The sequence below is a fragment of the Lutjanus erythropterus genome, chromosome 12 (genome assembly GCF_056507025.1).
Source record: "Lutjanus erythropterus isolate fLutEry1 chromosome 12, fLutEry1.hap2, whole genome shotgun sequence".
Classification (NCBI taxonomy): domain Eukaryota; kingdom Metazoa; phylum Chordata; class Actinopteri; order Lutjaniformes; family Lutjanidae; genus Lutjanus; species Lutjanus erythropterus.
In genome coordinates this window covers 32,735,481-32,754,235 of record NC_139328.1, presented here as the reverse complement: position 1 = coordinate 32,754,235, position 18,755 = coordinate 32,735,481, and the positions used below count along the sequence as shown (strand labels likewise).

Sequence of the window (18,755 nt, the reverse complement as noted above, 5' to 3'; positions counted from 1 at the left end):
GATGTTACAGAGTTCTGCTCAGACAAAAAGGCCATGAACCATGAATGTTAATTAGCCACAGTTGATATAATCTGCTGCTGGCGATGTTTGTCATTTTAACTGACTAAAGCGGAGGTCATTGCTGGCCAGACATGAGAATTCTGCTACCTGACTGTGTTACACAGGGCTAATATGAAGAGCGAGGAGAGACAAGAGGTTTGATAAGAGAGTGGTTGAACCTGGAGCTCACTGCACCGAACAGTGCCAGGACTTCGCTCAGATTATTATTTTATTTCGTTTTAATTTTTCGTCCTCTTCGTCCTTTTTTGATGTCTCGCCATGAAACACAAAATTGTTTTTACTTTGCTGTAAATGGTCTGATCTGCACCAAACTTCACGTGTGAACACATGCACATGATAATCAGGAGTCATAGCGCCACCTAGCGGAGACCGGAAGTAACATCGAATTCCTTCCTGTGGTGTCCAAAAGGAATGAAAATTGAGTTCCTTGTCCACCACGTGGCATCTGGTGACATGGTTGTGGCTGCAGCATGCCCTGACGGCTGTGGGGGTGCAAGCGCCCGTCCAAAGCTGCGTGCAGCTTTAATGTTATTGTTATCATTATCATTGTTATTATTATTATTATTGCAGTTGTGGCAAATCAAGGTTTGTTCATCTGGAACCAGATCTAGACAGACAATCTATAACCCACAATTTCAATAATCAATTTGTAATCATTTATTAAGCAAAAATAACAAATATTCACTAATTACACCCTCTCAAAAACAAGAATTTGTGCTTTTCTCTGTTATTTGTTGAATATATTTGGGATTTGGAAATTAGAAGTAAACAAGTAATTTCACTTTGGGCTTCTAAAAATTTTGATGGACATTTCCAGGGTGTTTCCTTCATATCAAACTCAAAGGCCTTTGTGCTTTTGGCTGCCGCCTTTGAAAGTTTAGTCAAAAGCATAAAGCTAAAGGCTTTTTTTTTGTGCACCAAAACTATTGTGCCTTTGCAGCAACTGCTTTGATGCGCTTATTTCAAGTGTGCACATGGCACTGGAGGAGTGTGGAGGCAATGAGAGAATGACATACTCACTGTTTCTACAAGATCAAGGTAATCGTGAGGCAAATGACTGTGTGTTTGTAACTGAAACTAAGTTATCTTACCCTACAGAAGTTGAATATCGAACCTCAGTGCTCTGGTAGAAAACACAAATGCACAGCACCGATATGTTACCTGATTAATTGCCCAAAAACTGATAAAACTGCTGTGATTGTATCATTCTCTGCATACTTTGTCTATTCAGTCCGTTAAAAAGTGACAGTGATTCCACAGTGATAAGCTTCCTTTGCACCTGTCTCTCTCAAATCAGCTTCTGTCAGTTCACTAAGGGGCCGTCAATAAATTACCGTTTGTTGAGTGAACCAGCTTTTTTAATGGCTTCCATGTCATGTGACCCACTGACTCCAAATCAATACTGAATTGTATAACTACACTGGACAGAGACGCCTCTTTTTTATTGGATTTTATTGGATTCTAGTGCTGCTTCTTTTCTACATTAACATATTTGTAGAAGATTCATGATTTTTTTTCAGTATCATGCTCTGTGCCCTCTGTGTTTTTTTTTTGTCTGCCCTCAAGTTGCTATGCAAAAAGAGAAATCCTGGTTTCCTCAACCTGATGTCACGCACGGTCTCCAGCCTTTTCCACCTTGGTCGGAAAAAAAAGAATCTATGGAAACACCTGATTTCTTTGCTGTTTTTTGATGCATCATACAGGAGACTCCACTCGAATAAATAATCAACTGTGACAAGATAAATTTGATGCAGCCTAATTATCTTTCTGGTTAAGCAGCTTTCTTTCTCTGGAAATAAACTGTTGTTGTGCCAGTACAAGTGTAGGTTGTGACAACCATTTAATTATCGCGAATTGTGCGTAAATCGTGCTCTTGTTTTTGTGAAAGTGGCACGCTTTACAGGTGATGAAAAATGAATCGTGTGAATTACAGAATACGGTCCTCAGTTAGGAGTCATTACAATATCATACAGCTTCACAGCTTTCTCCTTTTTTGATCACTTCATGATCTCTGTGATTCATGCAAATACAGTGCTAATTAATATCAAAGTTAATGAACGTAGAGTTTGGAAAATCACTGAAATTTTGATGAGACACTAAGGATCATGAATAAATTTCTTTGTATTTTTATTGTTTTTATCAGACGTAATAAATAGCAATTTCAGATTCTCATTCTCAGATTGAGACTTTGCTCCAGTTCAATTATAAATGTATTTTACCTCAATATGGTTAAAAAAAGTGATATTTTGATTATTTTGACTGACATTGTAATTGCAAAATGATAATTTTTGCAATCAAAGTGTCAGCTTTTGTGAGTGACTTTTACTTTAAAAAAAACAAAAAAACTATTCATCACGATGAATCACGATGATGTGACTTCTGTCAGGATCTGTACCAAACAAACTTGTTTTCTTACATCGGGGGAACAGGATTTTTAGGAGCACTGCAGCACCTCATTATAGCACTGTTTTCTCACACATTTTTCTTCCTTAAAAAGTTGCAATTTCATTCTGGTTCTGTGATTCTGATATTGCATTTGGCCGTATTGCAGTTTTGATAATATTGCAATTCATTGTGCAGCCCCGGTTCTACATCGTCAGAATGAGTTTGTTTTCAGAGTCATGCAGGAACTTTGCGCTACAAAGGAAGACCGTCCCAGAAATTGACGAAAATTGGCTTTAGGTTTGACACAAAGAGGGAAAAGTTGGAGGTCTCCGGAGCCTGCCATTGATATGAAAATGTATGAAAATAAAAAATGTGCTGTATATTCAAGCGAGTGGCCTTCGCAATCATCAAACGCCGAAGCCTTCAGCCTGCCTCCTGCTATATCACTGTATCTGAATAGATTTCACATTAATGTTGCCATCCGCTGTGTTTTTTTCTGTGGAGGGTGTGCTGTAGATCGGGCTCCACTTTGATCTAACACCAGAGACTTTGCTTCCTTCTCTCTCCTGTCATCTAATATAATATTCATATTTATCAAATATTCCTCCTGATTCTTCAGGTAAAGTAAACAAGAATAAGATGTAGGGGCCACCCTTTGATCCAGCGCTGAAAACTGCAATTTCCTCCACTATAGGAGTAAATAATATTGCAGTTTTTCCGTATGCTTTTGCAGGTGTGGTGCTGAACTACCCTGAGCTTTGCTTTAATCTCACACCAAGGACTGTTTCCATTTGAATAAATGTGTTTTTCTGTGTGTTTTTGCAGGTATGGTGAACTACAGCGAGGTGTCTGGATACCCTCTCGTTCAGCACTGGAGTCTTCGCTCGGTGCTGTACCACGTCAAACTCAATCAGTGGGTCCTCTCTCAAGGTAAATCACTCCGCACTTCTGGCAATTAATTATATATATCATTTGTTATTACGGATTGTTTATTTATGCTGGAGGAGACCACGCTCGGATCTCTGTGGCGCAGAGTCTCACGTTCTCCGCGGTGGAAAACAAGACCGTCAGCTATCAATTATTTATCACTTTGTAATTAATATGACACATCAAGGTTAGCGGCTCATCATAACAGCTTGGGTACTTTCTTTAATTTTCATTTTTGATCAGCTCTGTGATTAACAGGCAGACTGTCATCTTTTCATTAGGGTGGAAAGTATTTTTATCTTGTGTCGGAAGATACTGTGTGGACATATTTCCTCATTTTTCTGTCTTCTTTTTTGAACTTTAAGGTCCATACAAACAATGTTAACATTCAACAGAAGGTAGTGACAGTGAATTAAAACAGATAATACCAAAGTGAGTAAGGACCAACAAAGTAAATGTTAAAAAATCAGCTGTATAAAATAACAGGGAGTGTGCCCTCATGGTACTCAAATCACTTTACAGAAAGAACGGGGGTATTGCCATAAAATGCATCCACATGTGCATGCATTTACACACATACACTTGAGCTTTGTGGCTAAAGTAAAAAGAATGGGACTAAGTCACACCAATTGAAAAATGGCTAAATAATACACCAACCTTCAGCAGTGAAAAAGGAACTCTGATGAGTCCAGTGATGCCTCCTGCACGGTTTCTAGATGAGAGCAACCCATCTGGGCTCTTCATGCTCACACCACTTTTTTGGTGGAAACAACGGCTCTAATTTGACTGGTGGTCATTATAAATTCTGAGGTCTTTGCCAGTTAAGATGCATCAAATAAGAAAATCACATCAGTGTTGAGCTATTTGGAGCCAAAATCCCTTTGGACAGTCAGGTGAACAGTCGTGCTACGTCTTTGCTGATTAATCGACGTCATTACATAGAAAAAAATGAAACCAATAAGTGTTGGTGAGTGTCTGCCCCCATCAAAGTGGAAGTTATGGGGAACTAATTACATAGTCAACATTAGCATGCATAAAAATAATAGTCATCTCTATTTGGCGCTGGGACTATCACAGCCCTTGTTTTGACACAAAATGTGGCATGGTCGAGGGAAGGGACGTATGGCTGCTCTCATCCATGAGTTAGGAAAGATGGTGTGGCTAAAGTGTAAGGGTCGAGTCAAACCATCATCAATGAAAAATCTGCTGTGATGACTCCCAAGTGCCTAAAAAACAGGTAATGAGTTATAAAGGACATGTAGTTCAATTATATAGGGTGGGGCTAAGTTGTATCATTGAAAAAGTTCAGAGAGTTATGAAAGGGCTGTGGCTAAAGTGTAGCATCTTGGTATCAAACACCATTACGATCTGAAAGCAACCTGAAACATGGACGCTCTATCTAGCAGCTTTATTGGACATGTCCAGACATGTTTGGGCCACCAGAGCCAGCCACCAGGTAACAGGAAGGTGTTTTTCTTTCTTCTGTGATGGGTTGTTGGAACTGAAGTGAGCTGCTGGGTTGATTTTGACTCAGAGAATCATTGAAGGTGTATTTGTGACTGGCGGTGTTGTTTGTGTCACTTTGTGGGGCTTATACTATTAATACTATACTATTAATCCAATGATAAGTCCCACAAGCACTAAAAACAGGTAAGGGGTTGTTGCTAAAGTAAAGGCTAACCATCACCAATGGAAAATGAACTCTGCTTAGTCAAGCGATACCTCCCAAATGGTTAGTGCATTATGAAAGGGGGGACTAAAATACTGGGGATGGGGCATAAATCACTAACAATAAAGGAACTCTGCTGAGCGCTATGTTGCCTCCTATGTGAGTCTACGACAAAACGGTTTCTGAGTTTGGTCATGGTACATGATTCTATTATAGGCCACACCCACTGCCATGCCACCTTTTTTGCCAGTTGTCATTAACTTAAATCAGCTGTCGTTTGGCTCATGGCCAACCGTTCCACAGAATCAAGTCTGTGAATCTATTCGGAAGTTATGCACCTTTTTGTGATAAGCCACTCCCATTATATGCACACACAAACACACACACTTGACCTCCATGCCAGATTTCAACCTCTTAATTCATAATCACTAATGGGTTAGACCAGAATATATGACAGTGTTTTGCCTGGGAGAGCCCACTCTGTTTCTAGCAGTTAGACGATTTGTTATAATGACTCTTTTCAGCTGTAGTAATGAAGAACCTGATGAGGTTTTCAAAATCGAACTCTTTCCTTAAAGCTCAACTTAAAGTTTTCCACTGCAACTCACATAAATACTCCCATTCCTCAGCCATAATTCCCACGTTTCCTTCCTTTTCCCACTTTTGTTTCACATACAGTTAATTAGATTTTGCTTGTTGTAGGCCCATTTAAAGTTTTGAGATGCTCTTTTTGGTTTCATTTCAAAATATACAGACTTTTAGTGGACTATTATCCAAGCACTTTACTTTATTTACCCTCATTAATTGCTCAGTATAGTGCTGCACTTGAAGAAATGGGTAAAGTGTTCATCTTTCAGTGCCAAACTTATTTTAGCTGTTGTCAGATGTTCTCACTTTACATGTGCTAAATTGTAACTGAATAATGAGGATGCAGAAAATATGCCGGCAGAAAAACACACGTTTCTAAATCTGTCCTTATCGGCAGCAGGAGGAGTTTTATGGTAATAAAGTTCTTGAACATATAAAGACCATCACCACAGGGCACACTGCTGCCAGTGTTGTAATGTGGTGCTAAAAGGTTCAAGTCGGGGTCCATTATATCAAATTAAACTCTTGTTGAAACAGTCAATTATGGGCTGATTGTGGTGTGTGCTGCTCAGCCGCGGAGCTTGAGAGAATCCTGAAAGGCAATACATGGGCGAGGGTTAAGTTCCCTTTAATCACAAATTAGCAAAATGTCACTTCAAAAGGGCACAAACTAAAAAGCTGCTCAAGAAACACAACCAAACAAGAGGAACGCAAAGCTGTATGACACAGCAGCCCCTGACTTTTATAATTACAACCTCAACCCCCTCTGTTAATTGTGTAATAACTCATGATACCTTTTAATATCAAATAGCCACACACAGTCCTGGGGTGCTTATGAAGACAGATGTATCCAGACAAAATAAAGCAGATTTCCAGATAGCAAAAGTTTGCAGCAGTTAGATTTAAAAAAAAAAAAAAAGTGGACTTTCCCGGGAGCATCCAAACCCAGGGCCTCGTAATGAGGTGCTAAAGTTAGGTTACTGCCTCACACAGCAAACACACAGTGGTTACAGCCAGCGCCCGGAGGAACGGATGTCTCCTTTACTTTATATGAAACAGAAGAGCCTTAAACAGATTTACAGATTGTATATAAGAGACGTGGAAATGTCAGTGTGATGACAAGCGATGATGGGACGTGCCATCGCCTGTGTCAAAAGCAGATTTATGTTGACACAGCATTGTTCTTGTTCAGCCTGTTCTACACTGCAGTACAGTTTCAATACAACGCCACAAAAATAATGTGAGTTTTGAGCTGCCTTCATATTCCAGAAATAGATGTATTAAATTAAAGTAGGATGGCTGATGTATGCATGTTCTGTATAGGATTTCCTGGCTTTTTGAGCTTTAAATACACCAGGTTAACATTAGAAGTGGCAGAATTGCACTACTACTAGAATGGCCCTTGACTTCCAAACTCTGTTATCTCTCATGATGGAAATATCTTTGTAAAAAAAAAATGTAAAATTTTTAAAATATATTTATTTATTTATCAATATGCAAACCATCATGTGCAGTAAACTGTAATGATTATATATATTCACAACAGTATTTTTCTGCAGGATCATAATAACCATCAGTGATTCGATTAAAATTTTAGATTAATCTAGAATTACTCAGAGCTTGAAACGTTTAAATGTCTTTTACAAGATTAGCATTTTAACATTAACAATAACAAATTTCCACCACAAAAAAATAATCACAGCCAATGAGAAAAGGCTGGAAACAAGTACAAAAATAAAACCCCCAAAAAGTTGCAAACATTGCTTTTTGTAATAAGTAAGGGTACTTTGTTTCAAAAATTGAGAGCTGTAATAGCCGTAGCTGTAGAGCTGTAGGTGCTGAGTGTTACAACCATCCCTGGTCTCCCCTACTTTATTTTTAATTGAGTATAATTAGCTAATTGTGTTTTAATGTCAAGAAATTGGAAATCAAGACCTCTCATTAAGTTTTATTGACAGAGACAATGACAGTTGCTAAGCAACCAAGAGGCATCTCCAGATGTCCAAAAAAAGTGGCAATTTGTTTTATTTTATTTTTTATCTTATTGTAAAGTGTTACCGAGTGTTTGGTCATGTTTGGTTATCAAAAAAACTAACTGATTAATGATTGCAGCTTTAGTACTAAGCTGATTTAAGTTGTAAATGCATCTTTTTCTCTGTTTCAGCCCTCCATTCAGATTAAAACAACATTTTCTCTCCCAAGAGCAGAGCTTTTCCAAAACAGTCTCCGGAGTGTGTAAATCTTAAAACGCTGGCTTGCTCTTTCGGTGTGTACGAGGTGAAAGGAGCTCAGTGAGGCTCGGCGGCTGTGTGCCAGTAAAGTTGAGACGACAACGTTCATTCCTCTCTAACTTTATTTATAATTGTCCATTTTAATTGTCATTTTAGTTGAACAGATGATGTCAGAGAGAAGGAGGAGAGTGAACGGAGGTTTAGTAGACTGACATTTGACTTGACCAGCAAGGACACAGACAATTGTGTTGCAGTGATGTCAAAAATACTATTTCCTGTGATCACTTAAACACTGATATATGTCATCACACAGCACAGCTGTTGTCATCAAACTGCAGTGATGCTCATTTTGTCAAATGATGTCGCAATCATAAAAATAATGATTGGGTCTGTTGGGCTGGCTGTGATGTTATTTTGAGTTTGCCAAAAAAGAAAAGATGCAGCGGCTCTTGTGTTGTTCAAGTGTTTCTCCAGTCTGTCTACAAAAATTACCTGGGAGCACTACCAAGTCATTTTCTCATGAGAAAAAGTTAGTTTCTGTGGGATACAGAGACCACACAGACTCCTTTCTTACAAATTCCTCTATTATCAGTGTTTTCAAAATCAATTATTTCTTCAAAAATGCTCTTCCTTCTGTTTTAAGTTTTTACTCAGACTTGAGAATTGGGACAAAACCATATTTTGAAGGGTTTTTGTTTCTTATTCTTCAATTATGCAGGAAACATATTTTCAAAGAGTCAAACTCTTAAACCTTGTAATAGGCCAACAAGTGATTAAAATTTTTAATTAAATGTGGACAGGAATTGCCTTTTTTTTTTCATTTCACAGCATAGTCATAGTGAGTGGCCTGTTTTTCTTTTAATGTGAATCAAAATCCACATTTTAAAATGATAATTCTTATGTAGTTTTGATTTAGAAGAACTGCAGAGTTGACATGATATGGTTTAGACACATCTGGTAGCAATATTATTTAATAAATCTGATGAAAAATATAAAGTTCACCAGTGTTTGAGCAGTATTTATTCCCTTTTTTTAACCAGGAAGTGAGACAGGGGTCCTTAGAGTATAGCCAACCCTTTTTATGCCTGATTAAATCATGTTTTTGTAAAAGTCTGACAAAGTTAATGGAAGTCTAGCCAACATTTTCATAAAAAATATAATGGCATATTTCATACTGTTATCAGTAGGTATTCTTAGTTTTAGATTTTGAAGACTTTTAACACATTTTTTATTTGTTTGACTTTGTGAATTCTTGTCTGGGAAAGGGGGGGTTTCTGGCACAAGGTTTTATCTTTAAAGTTGATGTTTCACCAAAAGAAATTGCAATTAGAGTGTTGGTTTTAATAATTAATTAATAATTTTTTAGTTTTGCTATGACATGATTTGTCAAAATTCTCAAAAATATTTCAACATACTTATATCACTTACATTACTATCAAACCATTGCGTTATAAGACCTTTAAAAGCCTAATTTTGCGACTGCCACAGACATTTTTACTTTCCTGCAGGCGCTGCTTTTGTCTCTGGTAAGGCTGAAATGCAGGACAAAGACAGTGAGCGATAGATAAGAAGAAGGTAATCTGGATGAGGGAGTGATGGCAGTGGAAGGGGATCTGGTGGTAGTGGGAGTAAATAATGGCGGAGGGGCTGGCTTGGGTAGAGAGAATGATGGGAAGCGGCATTGGCTAGGAAGTGGCTGGTAGATCGGTGAGTAACAAACGTGAGGAAAGCAGGCAGGTGGTGATCATGGGGCGTAAAAGAAGCACGCTGGTAACTCAAGAAACGTGAGTATAATGAATCACGAAGAGCAAACTAATCAAAGTTGGCAGAGGGTGTAACTACGACCAAAACTGAAACGACAATCTGACGAAGAGTGGCTGGAGCCAGGTTAAATATACTGCCAGTTGATGTCGTGATGAGAGGCAGGTGCGCGGACTGTGAGAGCTGATGAACTGATTATGAACAGGTGTGCAGGATAAACTGATCCAGGAGCCAGCAGAGTGAGGAAGTAAGGACCACGCCAACATAAACACACAGACGCCACCAGCACCAACATGGAACAGGCTCCGTTCTGGTTTGCACGCCTAATTTTGAACTGTTCTGACCAAAAATAAATTACATTGGAACCAACAAATAGCATCCTTGAGAACTGTAGCTGGCATGTTGTGCAATCTGTGACACCCTCTGTTGATGATGCATCCTCGGGCACTGACTGGGGTTGAACATTGAGGGGGCAAAAACTGTTGGCCTGTGAAATATTAACTGGTGAGATGTGATGAGGAGTAGGGATTAATATTCTTCCCAAAAATTAGGCAGTTTCTGTCCTGGGAACAGAAGCGCACAATCCCGATGGATGTGGGTTCCAAATCTGGCCGCTTGTTATCTTGTAGCATTTAATGTTATTTAGGTAGAAGATTGCCATCTCAACATTTTAATAAACATAATATAAACTGTGCATGCTGCATGCAGCGTGAGCTTTGCTATAGCTGCAAGGATGAAATGTTTATTGCCTGTGATCTGTCACTATCTGACTGAACAGCCTCATGGAAGTGTTATCATGCATAGGAAATTCATTAAAGCAAGTAATTTGGTGTTTTTAAAGTTCTTCTGTTAAGCGGAGATAGAGTCCGTATTCTGTTTGCGTTGACAATGCGCGCAGCAGAAGTTTGGCACTGTGCGCTCCACAGTGTCAGATATAGTCGGCCTGATAAAGTCAGCGATCACTCAAAGTTAAAAAGTAAAGCTTTACTTATTTTGAGGTTTCAGTTGAATTCTCCAAGACATTTTGGCCATCTGTTCTCGGTGAGAGGCGCATGAGGCGCATTTCACCACAGCCAGCCATTGAAGGTAAAGCCATCCTGCTGGTATTTTACCCCGAAGTGTTTTGAATAAAGTACGAATTCTGAGTGCTTTCACTTTTTGGGCTTCACTTGCAGTTATCAGAGATTTAAATTATTGCAGCAAACCTCAGTTTACTGCATTTCATCCCTGGTTAGAGTGCAGCGCATACTTTGCATCTTCATTGTTCAGTGTTTTGAGTTGTTTCCAGCTGGTGGCAGATATTATGTTGTGTTAGTCTAATTCAGATGGCAGAGCCACAAGTTACTGTACTAATTGCATTAACAGTAAGAAGCATTTGAATTCATGACATTTTGTGCTTGTTAATCAGTTAATTAAAGTGCCATGTGTGGTTGGCCAGTAACACAAAAGAGCAACAAAACACACATTATACTTCATCATGTAAATTAAATATTAATAATAATATAGCACATGCTACGACTTTATTTGTGGTTCTTTCCAGTGAAAGTTATTAGCTATGGAAATTTTACCACTGCCTCCTAACTGGGGGTTCACTGAACCCGCGTAAGACCCAATGCAAGACATAGCTAAACTGTTGGAAATGCAGGCCGGTTCACTAGATAGCACCGAAGATCCAAGAATCCAGAAGAGCACTGGAAACACAGGAGAAACAAAATGAAACACGAGGGGAAACACTGGAGTGCTGTCCCAGTCATAATACCTTTATTTTGAAACTATAATACCAAGTATTAATAACAATATTGAACAGAGGTTGGAGTCAGTCACAGGAGTCACTGCTCAGGTCAACAAGTCACAAGTCATGTGACATTGTAATGATTGGTGGTGATACAGAGCGCAGCAGAAGCAGGCGCTCCTATCTGTAGGAGTATACGCAAGTTGAGAAAATGTAGTGCCAAAATAAAAGCCTGCCTGGCAGCAAAGTGCAGTGGTAAAAAAAAATTTAGTGTACACTTGAACAGACATTGATTTTTTTTTTGTTGTTGTTTAGGTAGACCTTTATTTATGTGTTCATATGAGTCGCCGAAGGATATCGACGTAGGTATTCGACGTGCTGGGAATGAGAACGGGGCTGGCGTGGCTCTGGCAGCACATCTATTCTTACCGTATGATTAATTCCTGGTGCTTTCACCTGTCATAATTTTGCTGGTGTTTTATATTTTATTTCCTGTTTGATATTTTCCAAACAAGCAAATAAAGTTTAGCTTTTGACACAAGGAAGAAAAAAATATGTTACAAAGAAAGAACACTGCTCCGACTTTCTCATTTTCAAATGTGCTTTTATTTATGAGACATTATCGGGCCGTTCTGACGGGTAAAAAGTGGATATCGCATGCAAATATGATGACGGATATTGAGACGGACGGTAGATGGATAGATCGGCGGAAAGGAGGTCAGAGAGAAATATGTGTTTCATTTTATTTTCCTTGTCTTTCTCTCTGTTTCTCTGATAGCCTGTCACATATCACAAAGCTCTGTATCCATAGCGAGACCAAAGCTTTCTGACAGTGCCTGCCATGGAAACTTCACAGAATAAGATAACTGTGGATAGGTATTTAGTCAAGCAATACTTCTTCTGAAGGCTGCTCCTGGCTGCTGACATGTCGGGGATTATACTGAATATTTCCTGACGGGTTCCTCAGTACTAAATGTATTATTCTATGAAAATATATCTTCCTTTTTTTTCCCTTTTATTTGCCTCGCTACATAACTCGACTTGTTCTGTTGCCGTTGTTTCACGGTAATGTAAAATCTGTTGAATTCAATCATTCCGCCCAGCTGGAACAAGAAGAGTGTCATTTCACAATTTGGATTTTTGTCATGTTTTAAGTGCATGCATTATTCATAGATCCATTGTAAATAGTTTCCATTCTGATAAGTGCAGCTGCCCTACTGTAAATACAGCCGTGTCACCTCTAATGCATTTCCAATGGTGCTGCTGTGGTTTGAAAGTGGCTGCCACGTCTGCGAGGATACAGTTTCTATTTTCCCTTCACTCAGAAGCGACTCGGCAGCCTCCGTCTTTTTTTTTTTTTTACTCCCATTTCCCACTTTAGCTCATCATATTTCAACAGCCACCGGAGGGGTGAGGCTACTGATTTTTACATCTGATAGCGAAGCCCCCCCCCATCGCTCATCCTCACTGCGCTCTCTGTCTCTCACTTCAGTGGCCTCCTAATTTAATTTTGGAGGAGAAGTAAGAGCGAGCGGAGCATGAGTGCTGAGATATTAATACTGCTGCTCCTGGAAATGATAATAATAAATTGCTGTTGCACTTTTGCTTTCCAATATTTGCTGAGAAGGAATCCCACTGAGCGCCTGGTCATTTTGATGTGGAGCGGTCAGCGTGTCGTATCAGACATGCTTTGTCATGGACTTCATTTGTTCACTCAAAATTTGTGCGGACTTTGCTTATTTCCCATTAAATCACTATTACCTTTTCCAAATAATCCACTAGTGTTCATTTTGACATGAACTTTCAATTTAGTTATAATCAGGGTTAGATTTCAATGATTTTAAGTCATATTTTAGTAGTTGTTTGAGTTTTATTTTAGTCAAAATTTAGCCATTGGAACTCAGTTTTTTTACTTCCTTTTATTTCCTTTAAACAGGTACAGTCGTAGAGTACGGACACATGTTCAGAGACACAGCAAGGTCATAAATGTTTTTGGGAGACAGTCCATGAGTTGTAACATTCCCTCAATGTCCAGACATAGTTCTAGTATGTAGGGATGAATAATAATTTTCATCCATGAGCGCAGAGAAAATGAATAAATACACAGGGGAAAAAATGTTTTGTTTGTTTGGTCATACTGAATAAGTACAATTCTACAAAAAATAATTAAATAAAAATAAGTGGAAAAATATGTAGAAATAAATAAATAGAAATCACATAAAAATAAAAGAAAAAATACTACTAATAAAACTCAATGAGAAAAAAAAAGAAAACCTTGTAGTTTGTAACCTTGCAGTTGTGTTTTCCAGGAGCTCAATTTTAATTTAATTTTAGTTATAATTTTAGTCATTGCTTTTGTCAAAGTGTTAATCTATAATTTTAGTCGTAATCTTTTCTGGTCACTGGTCAAATTTTCTCTTTATTCTACTTGGGTACTGTGGATCTTAAATCTGCAAATTAGCTCTCATTGTTACATCTATCCCTGGTTAGTGTTACAACCCACCCCAGTAATGGATGAAATGTTACTACCAGCCCAGATCTCCCCTGTCATATAAGCAGGAATGCATAAATCATATCTGATGCGTCATTATAGGTTATGAGACACTGATAATGTTTATTACCTGGTAAAACAGATGTTTTATATCTTACTGAGGTCTTCAGTTGTTGTAATAAATCATCAGTAAAAAAGTGTTAAGGCAGATAAACAGGTTTATTCTCTCTACATGGAGCTGAAACTAATACTGAATTACATTAGATGTTTGCTGAATGAATCGGTGTCTGTTCATGATAAGAAATCATAGATTATCTTTTAGAGGGAGGAAATGTTTTACTGTGAGCTCTGCTCTGTTAAATACAACAATATATTAATGGAACACAGCAACAGGGAATTAACCTAAATGTTATTGAATCAGACAATTTATATAACTGATATTTTCCTCAACAGACACTGTGGCGCGGCGTGTTTTCAGCTGTTTTTCTGCACATATTTAATCCACACGGCGCTCCGTCTCAATTAGCCTGTCTTTGGTTTGAAAACAAGCGTTCACGTCATCTCCCCACTTTCTTTTCTTTTCTTTTCTTTTCTTTTCTTTTTCTGTCCTGTCACCTCACAGGCTGCCAGTGAAAATGGGGCACACACTTTTAGATTTAGATTTCTCTGTGCTTTGAGGTGGCTGATTAATGTGATCTAATTAGGTTGAGCAGACGCAGCTATGTCATCTCGTCTTTACTTGTAATTTTCATCATAATTTTTGTTGTCTATAATTTTTTACATTTGCGCCGTCACCACAATTTAGTCATAAAAGAAAAGGACGTCTGTGGACACTTATTGTCAAAATTTTCTTTCAAAATGAATACTGCAGTCCACAGTCTTCTTGACAGTGTTATATACACTGCAGTAGAAGTCCCTTTGTGGGTAAAAACCTGTCATTTCAGCTTAGGTCTCTCCCAGGACACAAAGTCCCTGCGGGAGATTCACTGTGTAAATTAGCTATAAAAAGAATCCTTAACCTGGAGGTTTTTACTGCCACTTATCCTGGTCTAAATAAAGAGGGAAACACTAATCCCTAACCTCCGAGTCGTTCTGACGTCTCGCCGCTACAGCAGAGGATGGTGTCGTCGTCAGTTAGAAATCAGGCTACATGTGGCACAGAACTCAGCAGGTTGTTGAATGTTAAATGAGAGACTTTTCCGAATAAAAAATGGGCAGATCATTCATTGGAGAATGTGAGATATTAACTTCTATTTCGACATCAACCACACATTATTTAAGACCCCAGTCACACAAGAGAGTAGGGACATGTGCAACATTTCAGAAGCAGACTCAGAAAAAGGGGAAATTCACTCATGTTACAGTTGCTCACACTCTAGAGGAGAAATATATGTATATGTGAAAAGAGATAAATTATAAGTAAAATAGAAAATGAACCGTAAAATATATGCAAGAAAAATAAGAAATATTTCAAATATGTGCAGTATAATACTAGCCTATGTATAACAACAGTCTATCTAGAAAAATATTAAAGTCAGACCACAGACTCACCACTACGACTCTGAACGCTCCTTCCTTACTACACATTTTTGACAGAGAGGTCACTGCTACTACGTAGTCATATTTTCACATCTCAAGTCAGCTTTTATCAATATCTTAAGGTACAACTAGCCACCATAAAAATAATTATAATGATGATTTTATTTCATTTCCAACAACTTTTCCGGGGGAAACCCCGGTCTTTTTCAGCATTTTTTCAGCAACATGTATAATGTGTAGGGCTGGGGTGATTTGTCGATGTAATCAACGTCATTGATAACAAAAATACATCAATTTGCATATCGTGCATCGACACGTCTTTATGAATGCTGTGTCCGGTTACAGGACGGATTCACCCTGAGAACAAGCTGCAGAGTGCCAGACTCACTGTGGTCAACTAAAGTATGAGAGTGTTTTAGACAGAGATGCAACAGTTTGTCTCTCTTCAGCTCAACAAACTGGACATAAGTAACCACAGCTGGACAGCTGCTCCGCACGAGTGCTGGAAGTGAAGCACCAAGCGACCTGTCCTCCTCCTGCAGGAGCAGCATCACCCTGTTTCCTTTCTGTCAGCACCAAATCATGATATATGTCGATTACCAACATGTGGAACATGTTTCTCTTAGTAGAAGTCACTTAAAATAGATGTTTCTTCATCACACTCATGTTAAAAGTGATGTCTGCATGACTTCTGACATTTTGTACTTTCTGTTCAGTCAGAAATGGCTAAAAGTACCAGTATTTTAATGATCAGGCATCTGACATGGAGTCTGTTAAATAGGGTGGAAATTAGACTTGAAAATATGCCACTATTATCATTATTCTATTGTGCTTTATGTGTCTATTTATCAGGATTATGATTGAGTAAAATATTAAAATATTAATGAGACACGTTTTTGATTTGTATTTTAGGTAAATTAGTTGTTATATAATTGAATAATAAAAAATAATCTTTAGATTAATAGATAAATTAATCAATAGATTAATTGTTTAAAAATCATTGGGTGCAGCTCTTATAATGTGTTTATAAGAAAAAGTTCCTTTTGCCTTTATGCAAATGTAATACTGGTAATGATGTAAAGTGCCCATACAAAGTGTTGACTCGGCCACCAAATTCCCCAGATCTCAGTCTGATGGAGCGTCTGTGGGATGTGCTGCATGAACACGTCCTAATCTATGGAGGCCACACCTCACAATTTACAGGACCTGAAGGAGCTGCTGCTCACGTCTTAGTGCCAGACAACACATTCAGAGGTCCTGTGAAGTCCATGTCTCAGTGGGTCAGAGCTGCTCCGGCAGCATGAGGAGAACCTTCACTATATTAATATATTAGACAGTTTGAATGTTGTGGCTGATCAGTGTACACTGCTTAGATTCTGTATTTTTCATTGCTGTAGAAACTGTTATAATCATGACAAAATCCAATCTTCATACTTCACACAAAGAGCCTTAAAAATTCTGAACAAAACTTCACACAGAAAACCAACAAACTCGTTATTTATTAAACTAAAGGCTCTGAAATTTTAAGATTTGATCGACTTTAAAACAGCTCAAATTATGTACAGAGCAAGAAAAAAACAAAAAAACAAACAAAACAATTTTCACCTGAAAGTATCCAAAAGTTGTTTCAAAAGAGAGAAAGTCAATATGCTTTGAGAGGTGTTTTTATGTTGGTGAGGACCAATACCAAACTACATTGTATGTCAGTTAAAGCTGTGTTTCACAAACTTTTTTTTTTCTTTGTGGGGACCCACTTTTTTAAAAATGACAAACCATCATGAACCAGTTCAGCCCTAACAATAAATATTGGGAAGAGTTCATTTGTACATAAATAAACATTCTTGACCATTTTTACCATTTCTGCATCACCTTGTATTATCTTGACACATTTTAATGAAATCATACGCATTTTAAATATTTCATAAATGAGAAATTAATTTATTTAGACTGAGTAAACAGACCATCTTATCTTTTTTTTATTTTTCGTCTCCCTTCATCAGGAAAAAACATATGGGGCATTTTAGCCTGTTTCATAACTGAGACAAAATAAGTGCATTTTATCAGAATTCACAGGCTCTCATCTTTTGCTCTCAACAGTAAAACAATGCACACATTTTAGATATTGAATTTTCAGAATTTTCCTTCATAGGCTTTTATTTATTTGGTGACCCAAATAAAATCTTCTGTGACCCACATGTGGGTCCCGAATCTGTGTTTGGGAATGACTGAGTAAAAGGAGAAAACATGTAGAACATTAAGTAGGTTTAAACAAAAGTTTAAACATAATGTATTGATCAAATATGAAACTGGATGATCAGATTCTAACATAGACATACAAGGACAGGGTACAGGAACTTAAAGTGTGTAAGTTGCCTTTTATAAGGTGTTTTTGTGTGTTGTATTTTGTCTTTGTTCTTATTTTGCCTTGTTTGCCTGTTTTGGTTTGTTTTGTTATCGACTGCTAAATATGATGTGCTGTTAAAAGTGTAGGTGTTATAAACTGTAGCTTCAGCCCACACCTTTTTCAAACTGCAGAAGTGTCTAAGTTATGTTAAATTACTTTATTGTAATGTTTTGCACTGGACTGTCTGCAATTTTCTGTAAGAGACCATGCATTTATTTACATGAATCTATAAATTAATACACGATGTTCTTATTTCTTTTTGCAGACTGAAATAAATTCTAAACTTCTAAATTCTAAACTTCTAAAATCAACCTATCAGCATGACATATTGACGCAATACAATACTCCTGCATGCATGGCACCACCCATGACATCATTGCTGATGTCAGCAAGAACATAAAGCAGGAAGTGTTTGGTCGCCACCCCCTTTAAACTCCTGAGAAAGCATGGTGAGCAAGGTAGAAAGAAGCTTATATATAACTCAAGAAAACTAAAGATGAAAGCAGGAAGTTCCCAGAGTTTGAATCTAACCAGGAAATGCTGATGATGCCGATGTTCTAAAATGTTCAACACTCACAAACCTGGGATGGTAAGTTTTTTGAGATTAAGGTAACTGTTTGCAGTTGTTTGAAAAATGTGTACATGGGACAAATAATGGGTGTTACTCATATTGTCACAGTACACAATAAAGAAACACCTTGCTGCTCATTTGTTGGGGACAGACACAGTACAGGGAGACACAAACTCTATAACTATCCAATGCAACTATCATAGTGTTTGTAGTGAATACTAATTTGCAACACCTGTGTCTGGAAGGACTTTTGAGTTTGGGATAGAAGGGTTAAAAAAAAAAATCTGAATACAGCAAAATATCATAAAACAGAAAGTAAAAACTGAGTGCAGCTGAGGGCAGCAAATAAATAAATTGCCTTATGTGGTTTCAGCCTGGAAATAAACTACCTGCCTCC

At 37.9% G+C, this 18,755-nt stretch overlaps 1 protein-coding gene across 1 annotated transcript in view; it reads left to right on the top strand.

Annotated features, from left to right (window-relative positions):
* LOC146318276 (astrotactin-1-like) overlaps positions 1–18,755 on the top strand; it is a 425,337-nt gene that overhangs the window by 395,630 nt on the left and 10,952 nt on the right. The window contains exon 16 of the mRNA XM_084732515.1: positions 3,271–3,375. Coding sequence (XP_084588641.1) covers positions 3,271–3,375 — 105 coding nt within the window. The remainder of the gene's footprint in view (positions 1–3,270; positions 3,376–18,755) is intronic.